The 20,198-nt window shown below is 42.3% G+C and overlaps 1 protein-coding gene across 4 annotated transcripts in view; it reads left to right on the top strand.

Moving 5' to 3' along the window:
* Positions 1–20,198, top strand: part of LOC134225992 (unconventional myosin-XVIIIa) — a 543,965-nt gene that overhangs the window by 103,697 nt on the left and 420,070 nt on the right. For 2 of the 4 annotated variants that reach the window (XM_062706483.1, XM_062706482.1), the window contains exon 3: positions 10,649–10,894. The exons of 1 other annotated variant lie outside the window; for it this stretch is intronic. In XM_062706483.1, coding sequence (XP_062562467.1) covers positions 10,649–10,894 — 246 coding nt within the window. The remainder of the gene's footprint in view (positions 1–10,648; positions 10,895–20,198) is intronic. One more of the 4 variants, XM_062706485.1, reaches the window with a different exon arrangement.

Raw genomic sequence — 20,198 nt, 5'->3', positions numbered from 1 at the left:
ATCTCCAACACAATGTTTTCAACCTCCCAAATAACTTTGTTATAGAATTCTCGCTTAATTTTCAAAATCTCATGAATTTTGAGATATCTCTATCAAATTAGGGTTTCTAAACACACTAGCGCGGCAAGTGGCCGATTTCAGTATCTCCAACACAACGTTTACAACCTTTCGAATAACTTTGTTTTAGACTTCAACTTTTAAAAATATTATAAACAGCCCTGTGCTGTGGCAAAGTACAGCAAACAATTTGAAATTCCCACAACAGCCCTGCACTGCGTGTCGAAACAGGTTGAAACAATGCACATGTCGCAGTCAAGTTAAACAAAGTACAGGTTGTTTTCTCTGCTTTGATAAAAATAAAACAATCAAGTAAACACACGTCGGGAAAATGTACCCACATCTAGCGTTCAAGCGATTCAACTGCATACCTATTCTGCATCTGTGAATCGGAACTCTTTCGTACATTCATATACAATTACTTTGAAAGTCAAGCTTCTTGAAAATCTTACTTACGTGAAACCATCTCGTCCGGTAAACAACACTGTTTTTACTTTTTTTTGCACAGAAGCACATTAATTTGGGAGCGCAATATATCCTTCTTTTTACCGACCAAGCCATTGTCGGGTATTTGGTTTCAGTTTTCAATAAAATTCAACCACAAACACTTCACTTCAAACCATATTTATTTTTATTCTTTTTTCGGATTAAATTTTTTAATTTCCAGTTCTTTTTGCACATTTATTATCGACATCAATCGTCACAGAGCTGATTCGCTCTTCTTGTTTTACGTTCTATCAGCTCTCTTTTTCTTGGCTCACCGCTCAATCTCCCGTTGTCTAGAGATAACGCCATTCAATCAGCAGAGTAACCCAATCTTTTGTGTTTACACTCTAATAATTTATAACTTGACGTATTCTAACTAATATTTTTAATTGACGAATTAATTGACATAATTATATTGTTAAGATCATTTTCTCATTTCCTACAGTCATAATTATAAAAAGGTATTGTGCCAAGGAGCTATTCAACACACTACTTATCCAACTCGTTATGACACGTTATGGTTAAATCTATAATTCGCTCCTATAATGTAGTAATGTCAAAATTGTAAATTTTGGGCAACTTCCCTTCTCACTGCGTAACGCTTTTTATATGATAGATGATTTTTTATTGAAATATGCGCAACGTTAAGACATCCCCCTTAAAATGTTATGTAAATTGTGTTCGTCACCAAATTCAATTAAAGCGGCATTATTGAGTAACTCAGATTAAAATTGAAAAAGTAGAAGTTTACCAAAACACCTTACTAATCCCCCTAGCAGTAATGTTGTCGTTCTCGTACATTATAAGAAAATGTATTTTGGCCATAACTTTAGGCCAATAGTCCGATCCAGCCTATTTTCAATAGGGAACAATGGAACAACGTTCTCTGACGAATGAAACTTGTTGTGAGTAAATCAGTTTGGAGTAAGTGCTTAAAAAAGAGTTAAGATCATTTTTTTTCCCACACACATACAGACATCTACACACACGTACACAAGTACGTATAGGCTGGGGCAAGGCCAACATAACGTTTTTAACTTTCCGAATAACTTTGAACTGATTTTCAAAACAACATTTTCGATCTTCCGAATTTTAACTTTCGAAATTTTACAACTTCCTAGATATCTTACCCAATAGGGTTTTCCAACACAACGTTTCCAATATTTCGAATAACTTTGTTATAGAATTCTAATTCCAAAATCTCATAAATTCCTAGATATCTTACCCAAGTAGTGTTTCCAAACAAATTAGCGCCGCCAAGTGGCTGATTTCAAAACTGTAATAATCTCCAATATAACGTTTTCGACTTCTCGAAAAACTTTGTTATAGAATTCAACATCTAAAATCTCATAAATTCCTATCTTAATATATCTTTACCCTAATGGTGTTACTATACACTCCAGTTTCAAAACTGAACTAATCTCCAACACAATGTTTTCAACCTCCCAAATAACTTTGTTATAGAATTCTCGCTTAATTTTCAAAATCTCATGAATTTTGAGATATCTCTATCAAATTAGGGTTTCTAAACACACTAGCGCGGCAAGTGGCCGATTTCAGTATCTCCAACACAACGTTTACAACCTTTCGAATAACTTTGTTTTAGACTTCAACTTTTAAAAATATTATAAACAGCCCTGTGCTGTGGCAAAGTACAGCAAACAATTTGAAATTCCCACAACAGCCCTGCACTGCGTGTCGAAACAGGTTGAAACAATGCACATGTCGCAGTCAAGTTAAACAAAGTACAGGTTGTTTTCTCTGCTTTGATAAAACTGACCCGGTGACAAGCGCGGTGTCATCATCATCAATACACATAGACCGCTGTCATCATTGAAACGCAGTATGAAAAAAATATAGCCCAGGACATCCTGGCTACGATTCAAGGATGGGCTAAACAATAGGATGTCAGTAGCCTGGATAAAAATAAAACAATCAAGTAAACACACGTCGGGAAAATGTACCCACATCTAGCGTTCAAGCGATTCAACTGCATACCTATTCTGCATCTGTGAATCGGAACTCTTTCGTACATTCATATACAATTACTTTGGAAGTCAAGCTTCTTGAAAATCTTACTTACGTGAAACCATCTCGTCCGGTAAACAACACTGTTTTCACTTTTTTTTGCACAGAAGCACATTAATTTGGGAGCGCAATATATCCTCCTTTTTACCGACCAAGCCATTGTCGGGTATTCGGTTTCTGTTTTCAATAAAACACAACCACAAAACACTTCACTTCAAACCATTTTTATTTTTATTCTTTTTTCGGATTAAATTTTTTATTTTCCAGTTCTTTTTGCACATCCATTATCGACATCAATCGTCACAAAACTGAGTCGCTCTCCTTGTTTTACGTTCTACCAGCGACTCTCTTTTTCTTCGCTCACCGCTCAATCTCCCGTTGTCTAGAGATAACGCCATTCAATCAGCAGAGTAACCCAATCTTTTGTGTTTACACTCTAATAATTTATAACTTGATGTATTCTAACTAATTTTTTTAATTGACGAGTTAATTGACATAATTATATTATTAATATCATGTTCTTATTTCCTACAGTCATAATTATAAAAAGGTATTGTGCCAAGGAGCTATTCAACACACTACTTATCCAACTCGTTATGACACGTTATGGTTAAATCTATAATTCGCTCCTATAATGTAGTAATGTCAAAATTGTAAATTTTGGGCAACTTCCCTTCTCACTGCGTAACGCTTTTTATATGATAGATGATTTTTTATTGAAATATGCGCAACGTTAAGACATCCCCCTTAAAATGTTATGTAAATTGTGTTCGTCACCAAATTCAATTAAAGCGGCATTATTGAGTAACTCAGATTAAAATTGAAAAAACCAAAACACCTGATTAATCCCCTTAGCGGTAATGTTGTCTTTCCCGTACATTATAAGAAAATGTATTTTGGCCATAACTTTTGAGCCCATAGTCCGATCCAGCCTATTTTCAATAGGGAACAATGGAACAACGTTCTCTGACGAATGAAACTTGTTGCAAGTAAATCGGTTTAGAGTAAGTGCTTAAAAAAGAGTTAAGACCATTTTTGCTCACATACATACAGACATTCACACACACGTACACAAGTACGTATAGGCTGGGGCAAGGCCACCTGGAAAGCCGGCAATGCGCTGGCACGATACCATGGTGTTCTTCTAAAAAAGCGAGTCACGATGTTCGATGCTGCAAGGACACGCAGCTAACCTCGAGGGTGCGTTATGCACTGGCCCCCCTTTGAAGCATTACTTTCTGGTTGTACCGAAGGGACGATGGGCTTGGCGGCAATGGAAACGGTTTAGCTGGTCGGGGATGCAGTCCTGTTTCCTCATTGGAGGTGGCCCTAACCCAGCACTTCCTGGTCAACCCAGGATGTCTGTTGAGCAGATTCCCCCTCCATTGTTTAGGAAGAAAAAAAAAAAAAAAAGACATCACCTCAATTCTTCGAACTGAGTCGATCGGTATACAACACTATCAGTGTTTAAGCATTTTTTTAATGCTTTAGGGTCTGTCTCATTTGGAGAATTAAACTTAAAAGTGACAGTTCGAAAATTTAAAAATCACCCCGTCATAAGAATGGTTGGTGCTACCCAGCAATTCCAATAGGACATCGATGGAAAATGATTCGATATCCGTCAAAAGTAATCTTGCTCTGCGAGCAGGGTTATTCGATAATTATGGAAATGTCACTTCTAAGTTTAATTTCAGTTTAATTATCCAATTGAGACAGATCCTTAGAGCGGTCATATAGCTTCTACGTATACTTAGTTCACGAGAAAGGCAAAAATGGGCAATTTTTAAAATTCATGTATCTTACAAAATGGTGAATTTGGGCAGAATCTTATTCATGGTTCTCAAAGCTTAAAAGTTCAATAGTGTAGTGCATGATGTTTTACTGCGGGGTATTGCGGGGCACCGAACTGTTTTGTTCGTTAAATATTGCGTAAAATATGCTTTTACAAAAATACTAAAAACTAATTTCTGGACGGAGCTATTATTACAATATCAAGCCTATTGCATAGATCTGTTTAAGAGAGAGCTTTGAAACGATATATAAATATGTTACTTTTGAGACGAAAACATGGTAAAGCTATCCGTTTTCTCAAAAAACGTAAAAATATCATTTCCAGGAGGGGCTAGTTTGAACGCCCCCCACCTCTCCCTGAAAAATCTAAAAAATAAAAACCTTCCTGATTATAGAAATATAGGTTATAAGCTGTGTATTCATCACATTTTACTCGCCAAAATCGAAAATTGACCTAATTGGTAATAAGGATCTGCTATGATGACGATATCCGTCCCTCATTCAGCAACTGTCTGACACAGCTGTTGCTGGGCTGCATCACAGTGGTTCAGGTTTAGCTGCGTTACCTGCACTGTGATTTTGCAGCACGCTTAAACGCCGGGCACTTCGAACCCCCCATGGGGTGCTTGCTGTTCGTAGCTTTACTGGAACAGATCAAACAGTTGGGAGGGTTCGTGCAGCATTGTGCCTTATGTCCCTCCAATCCGCAGCGTCGACAGAGCTTGCTTCTGTCAGGGCCTTTGCAGTCCCATTGCTTGTGCCCCGGTTCCAGGCACTTGAAGCAAACTTCGGGTTGCTCATATATGCCCACAGGGCATACCGACCACCCCACCTTGACGCTCCCTTCTTCTTCTTCTTCTTCTTCTTCTTCTTCTTCTTCTTCTTCTTCTTCTTCTTCTTATTGGCATTACATCCCCACACTGGGACAGAGCCGCCTCGCAGCTTAGTGTTCATTGAGCACTTCCACAGTTCTTAACTGCGAGGTTTCTAAGCCAGGGTACCATTTTTGCATTCGTATATCATGAGGCTAGCACGATGATACTTTTATGCCCAGGGAAGTCGAGACAATTTCCAATCTGAAAATTGCCTAGACCGGTACCGGGAATCGAACCTAGCCACCCTCAGCATGGTCTTGCTTTGTAGACGCGCGTCTTACCGCACGGCTAAGGAGGACCCCTGAGCACAACTAGGAACCCTATAACCAGAGACCAACGGAGTGAAAAACTGTCGAAATGGCAACGTATAAAAAGGTGTGATATCGTGGAAATAATACTGGCATCACTTGAATTTTTCGCTTGACTCTTATGTGTGAAAAAAGTAAACAAGTCGATTTTTAACCGCTTTTGATGGCTTAATTAACACTAAAGGCCACCTTACACCTCGGGAAAATTTTCCGCCGGATTTTGTCCCTGTGCATTTTATGGGGGCCGGGATTTTGATTTTCCGTGTCCAAATCCCGAAAACATCGCATATGCAAAATTGCATGGGGAAAAATTCCGCGGACCAAATTCCCGAGGTGTGAGGCTACCTTAAGCTGCGAGGCGGCTCTGTCCCAGTATGGGGATGTAATGCCAATAAGAAGAAGAAGTTGTGCCCAGTGAAAAGCCCCGACGTGTTAGGCATCAATAGTGTGTTTCCGGTCGTTTGCGTATCCCGAAACCTGTCAAAAAGATCCTGCCCTATAATCTCGGTGCAGTGACCAGGATCAGGTTTCTTCCCAGTGTATCCGCCATCGCATTACGCACACCGACGCTATCTGACGCCATCATTCTGAACTATTGTGTGCCCAGGCAGCATTAATAAGAACGCCATTTCCCAGGATCTTATTGTGAATCCGCACCATCGTGAAACTGCTCCAGAGTTCCCGCTCATTTTATCGAATACAAGACCTAATACCACAGATAACAGATATTTAGGCTAGAACAAATGTTATAGAAAATCCTGTGTAAACTTTTAAACTGATATACGTTGGCCCACTACTGCCATCTACGCAACTGATTGCGGCAGTACAGACGGACGCAGCTGATTAACAACCGTCGAACGCAGCCAATGCATTCACTAACGCACAGTATCGAATTCCTCGCCTTTTCCGTTGGATCGCCACCTCTGCAGTCTTGAGCACTGAGTTGATAGCGTCCACCGTGGACTTACTCTTCCGAAAACCAAACTGGTTACTCGACAGGCCATTCGTAACCTCTGTGTACGGGGTGAGCATGTTGAGGATGATCCTCTCGAGCAGTTTACCCGTCGTGTCGATCAGGCAAATTGGTCTGTACGCCGATGGGTCGCCCGGAGGCTTCCCAGCCTTCGGCAGCAGTACCAACTTCTGCCTTTTCCATCTCTCAGGGAAACGACACTCATCCAGGCATCTCTGCATAGCTAGCCTGAACATGTTCGGGTTCGCTATGATCGCTGCCTTGAGTGCACTGTTTGGAACTCCATCGGGGCTTGGAGCTTTGTTCATCGCAAGGGTGTTAGCCACAGCGAGTAACTCTTCATTCGTCACCGGAGCCACCATTTCGGCCACACTCCCAGCGCCTTACAGCGCAGGAGGAGGCCAAGGACTTGTGGCTCGGGACGGGAAGAGTACTTCGATAATCCTCGCCAACCGGTCCGGTGACCGTTCGGGGGGTGAAGAGCCCCCTTTTGTCTTGGCCATCACGATCCTATAGGCGTCACCCCACGGATTCGCATTGGCACCCTCGCACAGGTTGTCGAAGCACGCTCTTGCTGCTCTTAATGGCCTTGTTAAGGGCCAGTCTCGCTGCTCGAAACACTTCCCGGCGGACCGCTCTTTCCTCCTCGGTGCGGGCTCGTTGCGTCCTACGTCTAGCCTTGAGGCAGGCTGATCGTAGGGCTGCAATTTCGGCACTCCACCAGTATGCCAGGCGTCTGCCATTTCTTGGCAGGGCTTTCCTCCGCCCTCGGACGCTGCACACCATAGTTGATCATGATGCGAATTGCTAGGTGATCACTATGGGTGTAGCCCTCGTCTACCCTCCAGTCCAGGTCAGAGACCAGACCGTGGCTGACAAACGTTACATCTATCCATGACTCGGCCCCATTCCTACGGAATGTGCTACTGGCTCCGTCATTGACAAGCACTGCGTCGAGTTTTGCAAGTGCCTCGAGTAACGCTTGTCCCCTCTGATTGGTGCAGCGGCTGCCCTATTCCACTGCCCAAGCATTAAAGTCTCCCGCTATAACGAACGGGCGGAGTCCTACTAGGTCGGACGATAGCCTGTCGATCATCTGGTTGAACTGGGTTGAACTGTTCCATTGGCCACCTTGGTGGGGCGTAGCAGCTACAATAGAACACCCCATTGATCTTGGCAATCGCGACACCCTCCGCGGAGGAGTGTACAACCTCTTGAACGGGGTATCTTCCAGTTGTGCAGATTGCCGCCGACCTAGACCCGTCCGCCACCCAGTTGCCATTGTCGGCAGGGACGTTGTACGGGTCGGACAGGAGGGCGACATCGGTCCTCGACTTTTTTTTTTTTTTTTTTTTTCGGTCCTCGACTCCGAGACCGCCTTCCACAGCAGTCGCTGGGCAGGTGCACAGTAATTCAGGTTCAGCTGTGTTACTTGCACTGCTTTTTCCGATTGGCAATTAAATCTTAAAAATTTCTTTATTATTTTCATTAATTTATATTTTTCAAACAAATGGTCCTACCAAAGATATGCCACATTGGTCAGAATGCTCAGCCGCTCGCGAAAAACTGGATACCCGGTTCAAAATTTCATATAAAAGTTACTATTTGGTCACTTTTTCTGCAATTGAAAGTCACTATTTGGTCACTTTTTCGTCATCATTGGTCACTAAAGCCACTATTTTGTACGGCATTCATCGTTACCAGCCCTGAGGCGCAGCATCTCTTGAAGATGGCTGGAGAGATATTCGATCCGCCATTGGAAGCACCGCAACCGCTGCACTAGGCACGGTGGCTCCGGATCAGAGAAACGGCTGGTATGACGGCGAATGTGAGCAGTTAGTTGAGGAGAAGAATGCAGCATGGGCGAGATTGCTGCAACACCGCACGAGGGCGAACGAGGCACGATACAAACGGGCGCGGAACAGACAAAACTCGATTTTCCGGAGGAGAAAGCGCCAGAAGGAAGATCGAGACCATGAAGAGACGGAGGAACTGTACCGCGCTAATAACGCACGAAAGTTCTATAAGAAGTTGAACCGTTCACGTAAGAGCCACGTGCTACAGCCCGATATGTGTAAGGACATAAACGGGAACCTTCTTACAAACGAGCGTACGATTTTCACGAAGTCCGTCCAGTTATTTGGTTTCGCCGACGACATTGATATCATGGCACCTAACTTTGAGAGGATGGAGGAAGCCTACATCATACTGAAAAGCGAAGCTAAATGGATTGGACTAGTCATCAATACGTCGAAGACGAAGTACATGATAGGAAGAGGCTCAAAAGAGGTCATCGAAGCCACCCACCACGAGTTTCTATCGGTGGTGACGAAATCGAGGTGGTTGAAGAATTCGTGTACTTGGGGTCACTGGTGACCGCCGATAACGATACCAGCAGAGAAATTCGGAGGTGCATAGTGGCTGGAAATCGTACGTACTTTGGACTTCGTAAGACGCTCCGATCGAATAGAGTTCGCCGCCGTAACAAACTGACTATCTACAAAACGCTTATAAGACCGGTAGTTCTCTACGGGCACGAGATCTGGACGATGCTCGTGGAGGACCAACGCGCACTGGGAGTTTTTGAAAGGAAAGTGTTGCGTACCATCTATGGTGGGGTGCAGATGGCGGACGGTACGTGGAGGAGGCGAATGAACCACGAGTTGCATCAGCTGTTGGGAGAATCATCCATCGTTCACACCGCGAAAATCGGAAGACTGTGGTGGGCCGGGCACGTAGCCAGAATGTCGGACAGTAATCCGATGAAAATGGTTCTTGACATCGATCCGACGGGAACAAGAAGGCGAGGTGGATCGAGCGGGCAAGGTGGATCGATCAGGTGGAGGACGCTTTGCGGACCCTCCGCAGACTGCGTGGTTGGCGAAGTGCAGCCATGGACCGAGCTGAATGGAGAAGACTTTTATGTGCAGCACAGGCCACTCTGGCCTTAGCCTGATAATAAAATAAAAATGTATCATTTTGAAGTGCGCAGAGTATACCGCGGGTGCTTTGAGATTTTTTCCCGATTTTCCGGTCCTTTCCATCCAACTAGGTGCACGACGAGTATCATTATGTTCGTCATTCAGCAATAGTCAGCTGTAGGCGGAAGGATGACATGGTCAGCTGAGAGAGGAGTTGTACATGCAACAACCAAAAGGTTTCGTACGGCGTGGTGAGGAGATATTAGTGTGGTCTCCAGAGAAGCCCTCACGGATTGAAACAAGGTGCCAAAGTGTGGAATGTCACGATTCGTATCATTCTCGAAGAAATCTTGTTTCAACAGTCGCTAGCAGATCCGTGTTTGTTCGCGAAAAGTGCTGGCGGAATGCTTGTGAATTTGCTGGTATACGGTGACGATACGGGGTCTCCAATAGCCATGCGAGCAAAGGCGTAGGATTTCCAATCCGGAGATGGCAAGTTCTCGGTCCGGTCTAGAATGTTTTCGGGTTGGAAACTTTCTCGACACCCTGGGCATAGTGTATCCATTGTACTTACCACACAAGATACATACTCATGCAATGGCGGGCTTAGAAAAGCTTTCAATTAATAACTGAGGAAATGTTAATATAATACTAAGTTGAAAAGCAGGCCAAGTTCCAGGTGGAATTTGAGAAATAGAAAAAGAAGAAGAAGAAGACTGGATCGCGTAAAGGACCGTTGGATTCCGTTGGACATAACATCTGTCCCCACACCAATGGCCGGCACTGGCAGCAGCCATCACACAGTAGAAAGAGAAAGAGTTAATACTTCAATCCCCGCAGTTTATTGTTATACGTCGAAGAATAAACAAGTGTTAATCGTTTGCTCGAGTTTGTCATATTATGCTCACGCGGTTTCCGAAAGAATCCCGAGTTGTTTCCCTTGTTCCCGTCGGTAGTGATTTTTCTGGTGATTCCGCTGCTTACCCTCGTGCTTACCTGATTGTCGTGACTAGTGTTGTCCTTCAGTTATAACATATTCAGGCTACGCCATTTATTATAATAATTATCGTGTCAAATACCAGAAAGAAAATGTATTGTATAGAGATTGGCATCAAATTACTCTTGATTGTGATAAATATTATCATAAATGGCGCAATCTGAATAGGCTATTACTCAAATCTTCAATATAAATAGCACTTTATTTTCTAGGTTCGTAAATCATTGAGAATACGAAGTCATAGAAAGGTGAAAAAAAGATTACCTAGTGGCATCACAGCTGATTACAGCGCATCATTTTTTGCGCACCTTGATGCAGTTCCAGAACAGGATCGAGGAAACGAAGAAGTAGTTGCATTGGCCAATACGACTACTTATATTGACAATAATGGAGAAATGATTATTTGCAGTAACATCCCTCAGTCAGACAGCTCGGAAAACTCTGCAACTGTTAAGCAGGTGAGTCAATTGATTGAGTGGGTATTTTGATTGATTGAACAAAAGTATTTTTTTATTTTCGTTTTTGACTTTAAGTGTATTGTATAGGTTAGGTAAATAATGTAGTCAAATAAGATTAGAATAGGTACCTAGCGTACACCCAAAAAACAAATCTGACAATTATTGTATAAAATCTGGGCATATACAATTCTGTAAGCTTTTTATACAAATATTGTAATAAAATAATACAAATCTGTATTATTTTAATACAATATTTGTGTAAAAAGCTATCAGAATTGTATATGCCCAATTATTATACAGTTTCTGTAAGGTTCTTATGCAGAACTGTATTAAAATCTACCATCCCCTGGTTGGGTGTAGTTTAGTGTGAATTGTGATTGTTTTCTTCAAGTCGAGTCAAGTATGAGACACTGAATACGGCCTCACAGTTGAAGTCGAAATACGTATCTGTAAAGATAACAAAACGCAGCTGAGTTTAATTTATCCAAAGTGAACCTTGAACAACTCAAAAATTGAGAATATTGAATTTACTCAAATTTGGGTTATTGGGCTCAGCCACCCCGGTGAGGTGCTTGCATCTTGCTCCAATTTTTACAACAATCATGAGAAATCAATCAAAAGAAAGAGGAAACTACCTAAATTTGGGTAATTTTTTTCTTACACATAAATAAATCAACAAGTAATTCAACCCAAAATTTGAGTTCAATTTACGCACTGAATATCGCAGAAAAAAAATACCCAAATTTGGGTAGTTTTTTTTCCCATGATTGTTATCAAAACTACACGCAAAAAAAACGTTGCGATGGAAACTATCATTCCGAGGGTTATTGTAAGAATATGCACCGACGTTTTGCAGCAGAGATCAAACCCGTTTGGTTTTACCACGCGCCCAGTAAAAATCAACTGTGGCCCTTGCGGAATAGGCAAATTTAATAAGAATCTATCCCAGAGTGCGCTGCGTTAGATTGAGTGAAACCGTCTTGTTTACATTCTAGTTTGAATTTTTGATTATCAAAATTATCTCAATATTTATTCAACACACCTTCATTTTCTATTGGCAATGGGTTTTTCTATCGCTTATCTTTCTACTCTGACCAATCCTGTGTGATTTCGATCGAAAATAACAATTCCGGGAGTTCATAACCTTTGGTCTGGATCGATATTTTTTTTCAAATTTCTCTCGAAAATTGTATGTAACAACTAACCGGATTGATGTGGATTGCATAGAAAAAATAATTTATCTTCAATTTCCATAGTTTTTGATCTCCCAAAAAGTGTATTTTGATCAGAAAATCGAAAAATGTTCGTCTTTGGCATGTTTTCGTTGGATAATTTTACCACCCATCACCAGAGTCTATTATATAGAGTTGCGCAAAGAGTGAAGCCAAATCTACCTATTGAACTGTCAAACCGTCTACCTATCGAGCAAAGTAAACAAATGCTTGTTGGTAAAGCGAAAGTATTGTTATCGCCGAATGATTATTAAGGCAAATTGGAAATAGTTGGGTAAGAACGGCAGTAGTCTTGTATCACAAATGACATCAATCGTGCGTTCGGCCCGGCGCCGTGCAGCGAGAGTTCACCCGTGATACCAGATCCGGACTGCCAGAGTTGTACCAAGGTGTGACGGGTTGCCACTGAGCAGATCTGCAAACTAACACTCCCGTGAAGTCACTTGGAGGGTTGAACCACAGATAAGTTGAACTAAAAAGCAAGTTGCCAACATAATATTATCAATTTCCCACCTTATCGGCCGCGACGATTTGAAATCGTCGCAAAACAAATTGACGCCAAAATCGTCGCCAGCAGAAATGACCATAAGATCTGTCAAATCAACTGTGAACAAAATTTTATATACTCAATAATCACTTTATTTCCCAAAATTGAGCCCTGTTTTTAATGCAGATTGACATTATTTACTAATAAAACTAACATAATTTTAGAATAAAGATGTTGGCGACGATTTTGATAGTGCCTAAAAAATGGTCGGCGCGTTTTGTTACCAAGGAGACAGACAATAACATGAGCATCATTGGCCTTGAGGAAAGCGTGAAAACAAAATGGGGGCCGGCTGATGTTTTTTTATTTCACCCAGCAAGGGATATAGGACGTCAATTTTAAAATGCTTATTAAAGCGTTAAAATACATTTTAGCCTAAAATTGTTCATTTCTTTGGGTTAGAAATTTAATTTACTTTTATATAGGTAACACAAAAGTTATTTTGATTAAAAAACAATTGTAGATAAGGAGCCCAACATGTAGTTTTTCAAAATTCTAACCCTACGTATTTCAAAGTTTTCAACATATCATTGTTAATAATATTTTAAAAGCATTTTAAAATATATTTCCTATACTTCGCCATGTTGAAAAACAGTGATTTCACGCACACGTCCGTCGCCGCTAGATGGCAACAGCGCGATTGCGTCAAAGCGAATTGAGCATCAGACACAATCCACGCACTTCTACACCAAGGGACCAAAATTTCAAACTAAAAAATAGGATCCAATATCTGCAGGACAGGAAAACATACATATTGAATTGCAAGAAAAACATTTCTTCCACTGAAAAATGTTTTCGGAACTTTGTTTAATAGCCAATCAAAGTAGCAGACTTTTAGTATAAAAAAAAGAATCATTTTTTTTACAAATGTGCTCTATCGCACCTATTTGAGTGAAAATGTATTGATGAATACGTAACTAAATACAGTTTTTAATGATCTTTTTGTGTGCACATTGTATTGTTTCACAAATTTTAGTTTACATGAAATATTTGTACTTTAAAAACAGTGACATTGAAATGGTGTCGCGTTACGAAAATAGTCGTATAATTGATACTAGACAAAAGGTACAAACATTGGGAAAGTAATATTTCGGATTCTATTTACTACCAGATAGATCACAATCTATTTTTTCTGTTGGGTGCATTAGTTGACCAAAATAGTTTGAATTAAGAGCAAGATCGCCATTCCAAAAATCAAGGTCAAAATCAATTGGGCCCATTTGAAAAAAGTTTCTAGAATTATTCAAATGTCACTTTTAAGAACTCACGAACCTCACAATACACTTGAACCTTTTTTGTGCATATTTCCCAAATTCATATATTGCTACCAGATTCACATTTGATTTGGTTGATAATAATAGTAGGTACAAATGATTTTTATTTTTATTTTTGACCTGCAACCAGCGTTACGATAGTTACTAACCATGTAACAAAAGTTATTCAATACGACGAGCGCCATATTGATAGGCAGCGTGAAGTACAGTACGTTATCATTCGTTAAGTTGTCACTCAACCCATGACATCCGTCTTAGGGTAGGCAATTATTTTGTCACTTTCACGGTAAATCGCCGTGGGAAGCTGAGTAGTTTTATCTCGTTTTAAATACTAGAGTCTGAAAAAAAAACTAAGGAAGGGTCAACATCTCACTGTAGGTGGATTAATCTGGGTTTTACAATAGGCTATGCAAAAATAGTGATTTTAGTGACCATTTTCCGGAAAATAGTGACTTCAGTGACTTTTGGATGCGAACACTCAGCAAACTGGACTATCGAAATTCATAACTGGCGCCTTATGAATCTTCGACTGATCATTCCACCAACAGTGATTCTTATACGCAGTTACCTTCCTGAGTAATCAAGCGTCGATGGGCGTGTGGTCTACATACCGGCCTCCCGACCCCGACGTCCATGGTTCGAAACCAGTCTGCCGCACTTCACTTTTCTTCAAATGAAAATCATCATTCATAAGGCAACTTATTGAAATTCATACCGATTCCTTGTGGCAAATTTTCATAAGGCTATACTTTCGCCTCTAATTCTATTATGAACATGTACGTCCAAGTTTGGAAGATGATATTAGCATTTCCATATCATTGTTTCATAAGGCGTTTGATTGAAAATCATACGTCCATTTTCCTCAGTGAATAGTGACTTTTTAGTGACTAGACTCAAAATAGTGACCAAGTCACTAAAAAGTGACTCGCTACCAGGCCTGATGCGTAGTCTGCAAAATAATAATTTTAACCACGGATTTTTTTTCTGTGTAGAGCAAGATGCAAGCACCTCACCGGGGTAGATGGGCCCAATAACCCAAATTTGAGTAAATTCAATATTCTCAATTTTTGAGTTGTTCATGGTCCACTTTGGATAAATTGTTTACATGTGATTAAAGGCAAACAACCTAGTGCTAGAAAAGTAATTTGACTCAAAATTGAGTTATTGACCCAAAGTACAGTTTTTAGTGAAAACAGCCCTCTTTTGGGCAGTTTAAGTTTTCAGTTTAGGGAGAGTCTACAAATTACGTAACGCTTAGAGGGGGGAGGGGGTTGAGCAAAGTGTGACGATCCATACAAAATTTTGAGATGTTTCATACAAAAAGTGTGACACAGTGGGGGGGATTGGAAATGCCCAATTTTTGCGTTACGTAATTTATGGATCTTCCCTTAAGCAGTTCCCGATTTAGCCCACTGTACTGTTGTGTAAGACATAGCTGTCCCGTGTCGTTAGCTGGATGCTGCGGATAGAGCCGCTTTTCTGCTCTCAAGCGAGTAGCGGGATATTTTGAAATCAATCCCATAAGCAAAATTTTTTTGCAGTTACTCGGCTGTCAAACATTTCCCGCTCTTCGAATTTTTCTTTCTATGCTGCATGAAGGCGCACAAATGCGCGAGACTCTACATGACTTTACGATGCGCTATTTGGAATTTGGAGCGTAAAAAAGTTTGCAATCTTTTGGGTAAGCAAAGTTTGATATTTAACGCAGTTTTAGTCATAAGATGTGTCTTTTACCTATTTCGGTATTAGGGTCGTCCCATTGTTTTAGTGCTGATGCCTTAAGATGTTCTTGGTACGCCAAGAAATCAAGAAGTCATAAGTAGTAAAGATCCTTGATGACGCACAGTAAGACGTTCAACATCATTTTCAATGCTTTAAAAGTTTTTCGAGATCCTCCGGGAGCTTGGATCTGTGATTTGTGATACATTGAATAGAATGCAACCATTGCATATGTTCATGGTCATCCAAGAAAACTCTGGAAAAGGCCTTAAGATCTACACGCGTAACCAGAGATCATTTGGATTGTTTCAAAAGTGCTACAACCACTTTGTGGCACATAGAATAGAATGCGTCTATTGCACAGGTTCAGGGTCATCCAAGAAAACCCTGGAATAGGCCTTAAGATCTACACGCGTAACCAGAGCTCTTTCGAATTGTTTCAAAAGTGGTACAACCCCTTTGAGGTACATAGAATAGAATGCGTCCATTGCTTAAGTTCATGGTCATCCAAGGAAACCCTGGAATAGGCCTTAAGATCTACACGCGTAACCAGAGCTCTTTCGGCTTGTTTCAAAAGTGGTACAACCCCTTTGTGGTACATAGAATAGAATGCGTCCATTGCTTAAGTTCATGGTCATCCAAGGAAACCCTGGAACAGGCCGTAAGATCTACACGCGTAACCAGAGCTCTTTCGGCTTGTTTCAAAAGTGGTACAACTCCTTTGTGATACATAGAATAGAATGCGTCCATTTCATAGGTTCACAGTCACCCAAGAAAACTTTGGAACAGGCCTTAAGATCTACACGCGTAACCAGAGATCTTTCGACTTGTTTCAAAAGTGGTACAACCCCTTTGTGGTACATAGAATGGAATGCGTCCATTGCATAGGTTCGCGGTGATCCAAGAAAACTCTGGAATAGGCCTTAAGATCTACACGCGTAACAAGAGCTCTTTCGGCTTGTTTCAAAAGTGGTACAACCCCTTTGTGGTACATAGAATAGAATGCGTCCATTTCATAGGTTCACAGTCACCCAAGAAAACTTTGGAACAGGCCGTAAGATCTACACGCGTAACCAGAGATCTTTCGACTTGTTTCAAAAGTGGTACAACCCCTTTGTGGTACATATAATGGAATGCGTCCATTGCATAGGTTCGCAGTGATCCAAGAAAACTCTGGAATATGCCTTAAGACCTACAAGCGTAACCAGAAATCTTTCGGCTTGTTTTAAAAGCGGTACAACCCCTTTGAGGTACATAGAATAGAATACGTCCATTGCCTAGGTTTATAGTCTCCCAAAAAACTTTGGAATAGACCTTAAGATCCACACGCGTAACCAGAGATCTTCCGACTTGTTACAACAGTGGTACAAGTTATTTGTGGTACATAGAATAGAATTCGTCCATTGCATAGGTCATGGTCATCCAAGAAAACTCGGGAATATGTCTTTAGAAGATCTACACGCGTAACCAGAGATATTTCGACTTGTTTAAAAAGTGGTACAACCCCTTTGTGGTATATAGAATAAAATGCATCCATTGCATAGATTCATGGTCATCCAAGAAAACCATGGAATAGGCCTTAAGATCTACACGCGTAACCAAAGATCTTTCGGCTTGTCTAAAAACTGGTACCACCCTTTGAGGTATATTGAATAGAATGCGTCCATTGCATAGGTTCATGGTCATCCAAGAAAACTCTGAAATATGTTTTAAGATCTACACACGAAACCAGAGACCTTTCGACTTGTTTCAAAAGTGGTACAACCCCTTTGTGGTACATAGAATGGAATGCGTCCATTGCATAAATTCATGCTCATCCAAGAAAACCCCGCAAAAGGCCTTAAGATCTACACGAGTATGCAGAGATCTTTCTAATTGTTTCAAAAGAGGCATATGCCTTTTGTGGTAAATCATGGAGAAGGCATTTTAGACCTACACGCGTAATCAGAGATCTTTTTGCTTGTTTCAAAAACGGTAAATGCTGTTTGTGGTATATAGAATAAAAAGCGTCCATAGATTGATTGTCATCAAAAAACCTAACTAGAGATTTTTTGGCCTGTTTGAAAGGTTAAACATGCCCTTTTTTGTACGTAGAATAGAATGCGTTAATTAAAATGTTTATGGTCATCCAAGACCGGATAGTCTGCATACCGTATCGAACGACAACGGCCAACGATGCATAAACTTTGCAGCCTTCCGCGGAATGGTAGTCCGAAGCATTTTCTTCCCCCGTAAGAATATCCACAAGGCCACATGGAAATCACCTAATCATGTAACGGAAAACCAAATCGACCACGTTCTAATCGACGGTAAATTCTTCTCCGACATCACGAACGTACGCACTTACCGCAGTGCGAATATTGAATCCGACCACTACCTCGTCGCAGTATGTCTGCGCTCAAAACTCTCGACGGTGATCAATACGCGTCGGAGTCGTCCGCCGCGGCTTAACATTGGGCGGCTACAAGACGGTAGACTAGCCCAAGACTACGCGCAGCAGCTGGAAGTGGCACTCCCAACGGAATAGCAGCTAGGCGCAGCATCTCTTGAAGATGGCTGGAGAGATATTCGATCCGCCATTGGAGCACCGCAACCGCTGCACTAGGCACGGTGGCTCCGGATCAGAGAAACGACTGGTATGACGGCGAATGTGAGCAGTTAGTTGAGGAGAAGAATGCAGCATGGGCGAGATTGCTGCAACACCGCACGAGGGCGAACGAGGCACGATACAAACGGGCGCGGAACAGACAAAACTCGATTTTCCGGAGGAAAAAGCGCCAGCAGGAAGATCGAGACCGTGAAGAGACAGAGGAACTGTACCGCGCTAATAACGCACGAAAGTTCTATGAGAAGTTGAACCGTTCACGTAAGGGCCACGTGCCACAGCCCGATATGTGTAAGGACATAAACGGGAACCTTCTTACAAACGAGCGTGAGGTGATCCAAAGGTGGCGGCAGCACTACGTAGAGCACCTGAATGGCGATATGGCAGACAACGGTGGCGGTATGGTAATGAACCTAGGAGCACGCGCGCAGGACATGCGACTTCCGGCTCCGAATCTCCAGGAAATCCAGGAAGAGATCGGCCGGCTGAAAAGCAACAAAGCCCCTGGAGTTGACCAACTACCAGGAGAGCTGTTTAAACACGGTGGTGAAGCACTGGCTAGAGCGCTGCACTGGGTGATTACCAAGGTTTGGGAGGATGAGGTTCTGCCGCAGGAGTGGATGGAAGGTGTCGTGTGTCCCATCTACAAAAAGAGCGATAAGCTGGATTGTAGCAACTACCGCGCAATCACATTGCTGAACGCCGCCTACAAGGTACTCTCCCAAATTTTATGCCGTCGACTAACACCAATTGCAAGAGAGTTCGTGGGGCAGTACCAGGCGGGATTTATGGGTGAACGCTCTACCACAGACCAGGTGTTCGCCATACGTCAGGTATTGCAGAAATGCCGCGAATACAACGTGCCCACACATCATCTATTTATCGACTTCAAAGCCGCATATGATACAATCGATCGGGACCAGCTATGGCAGCTAATGCACGAAAACGGATTTCCGGATAAACTGATACGGCTGATCAAGGCGACGATGGATCGGGTGATGTGCGTAGTTCGAGTTTCAGGGGCATTCTCGAGTCCCTTCGAAACCCGTAGAGGGTTACGGCAAGGTGATGGTCTTTCGTGTCTGCTATTCAACATCGCTTTGGAGGGGGTAATACGAAGAGCAGGGATTAACACGAGTGGTACAATTTTCAATAAGTCCGTCCAGCTATTTGGTTTCGCCGACGACATAGATATTATGGCACGTAACTTTGAGAAGATGGAGGAAGCCTACATCAGACTGAAGAGGGAAGCTAAGCGGATCGGTCTAGTCATCAACACGTCGAAGACGAAGTACATGATAGGCAGAGGTTCAAGAGAAGACAATGTGAGCCACCCACCGCGAGTTTGCATCGGTGGTGACGAAATCGAGGTGGTAGAAGAATTTGTGTACTTGGGCTCACTGGTGACTGCCGAAAATGACACCAGCAGAGAAATTCTGAGACGCATAGTGGCTGGAAATCGTACGTACTTTGGACTCCGCAAGACGCTCCGATCGAATAGAGTTCGCCGCCGTGCCAAACTGACTATCTACAAAACGCTAATTAGACCGGTAGTTCTCTACGGACACGAGACCTGGACGATGCTCGTGGAGGACCAACCCGCCCTGCTGCCCGTTCACACCGCGAAAATCGGACGACTGCGATGGGCCGGGCACGTAGCCAGAATGTCGGACAGTAACCCGGTGAAAATGGTTCTCGACAACGATCCGACGGGCACAAGAAGGCGAGGTGCGCAGCGGGCAAGGTGGATCGATCAGGTGGAAGATGACTTGCGGACCCTCCGTAGACTGCGTGGTTGGCGACGTGTAGCCAATGACCGAGCCGAATGGAGAAGACTCTTATATACCGCACAGGCCACTTCGGCCTTAGTCTGAATAAATATTGGAGGGAGTAATACGAAGGGCAGGGATTGACACGAGTGGTACGA

This window comes from Armigeres subalbatus, chromosome 3 (genome assembly GCF_024139115.2).
Source record: "Armigeres subalbatus isolate Guangzhou_Male chromosome 3, GZ_Asu_2, whole genome shotgun sequence".
NCBI classification, from domain to species: domain Eukaryota; kingdom Metazoa; phylum Arthropoda; class Insecta; order Diptera; family Culicidae; genus Armigeres; species Armigeres subalbatus.
The sequence above is the reverse complement of the archived record's forward strand: the minus strand, read 5'-3'. Positions and strand labels throughout refer to the sequence as shown.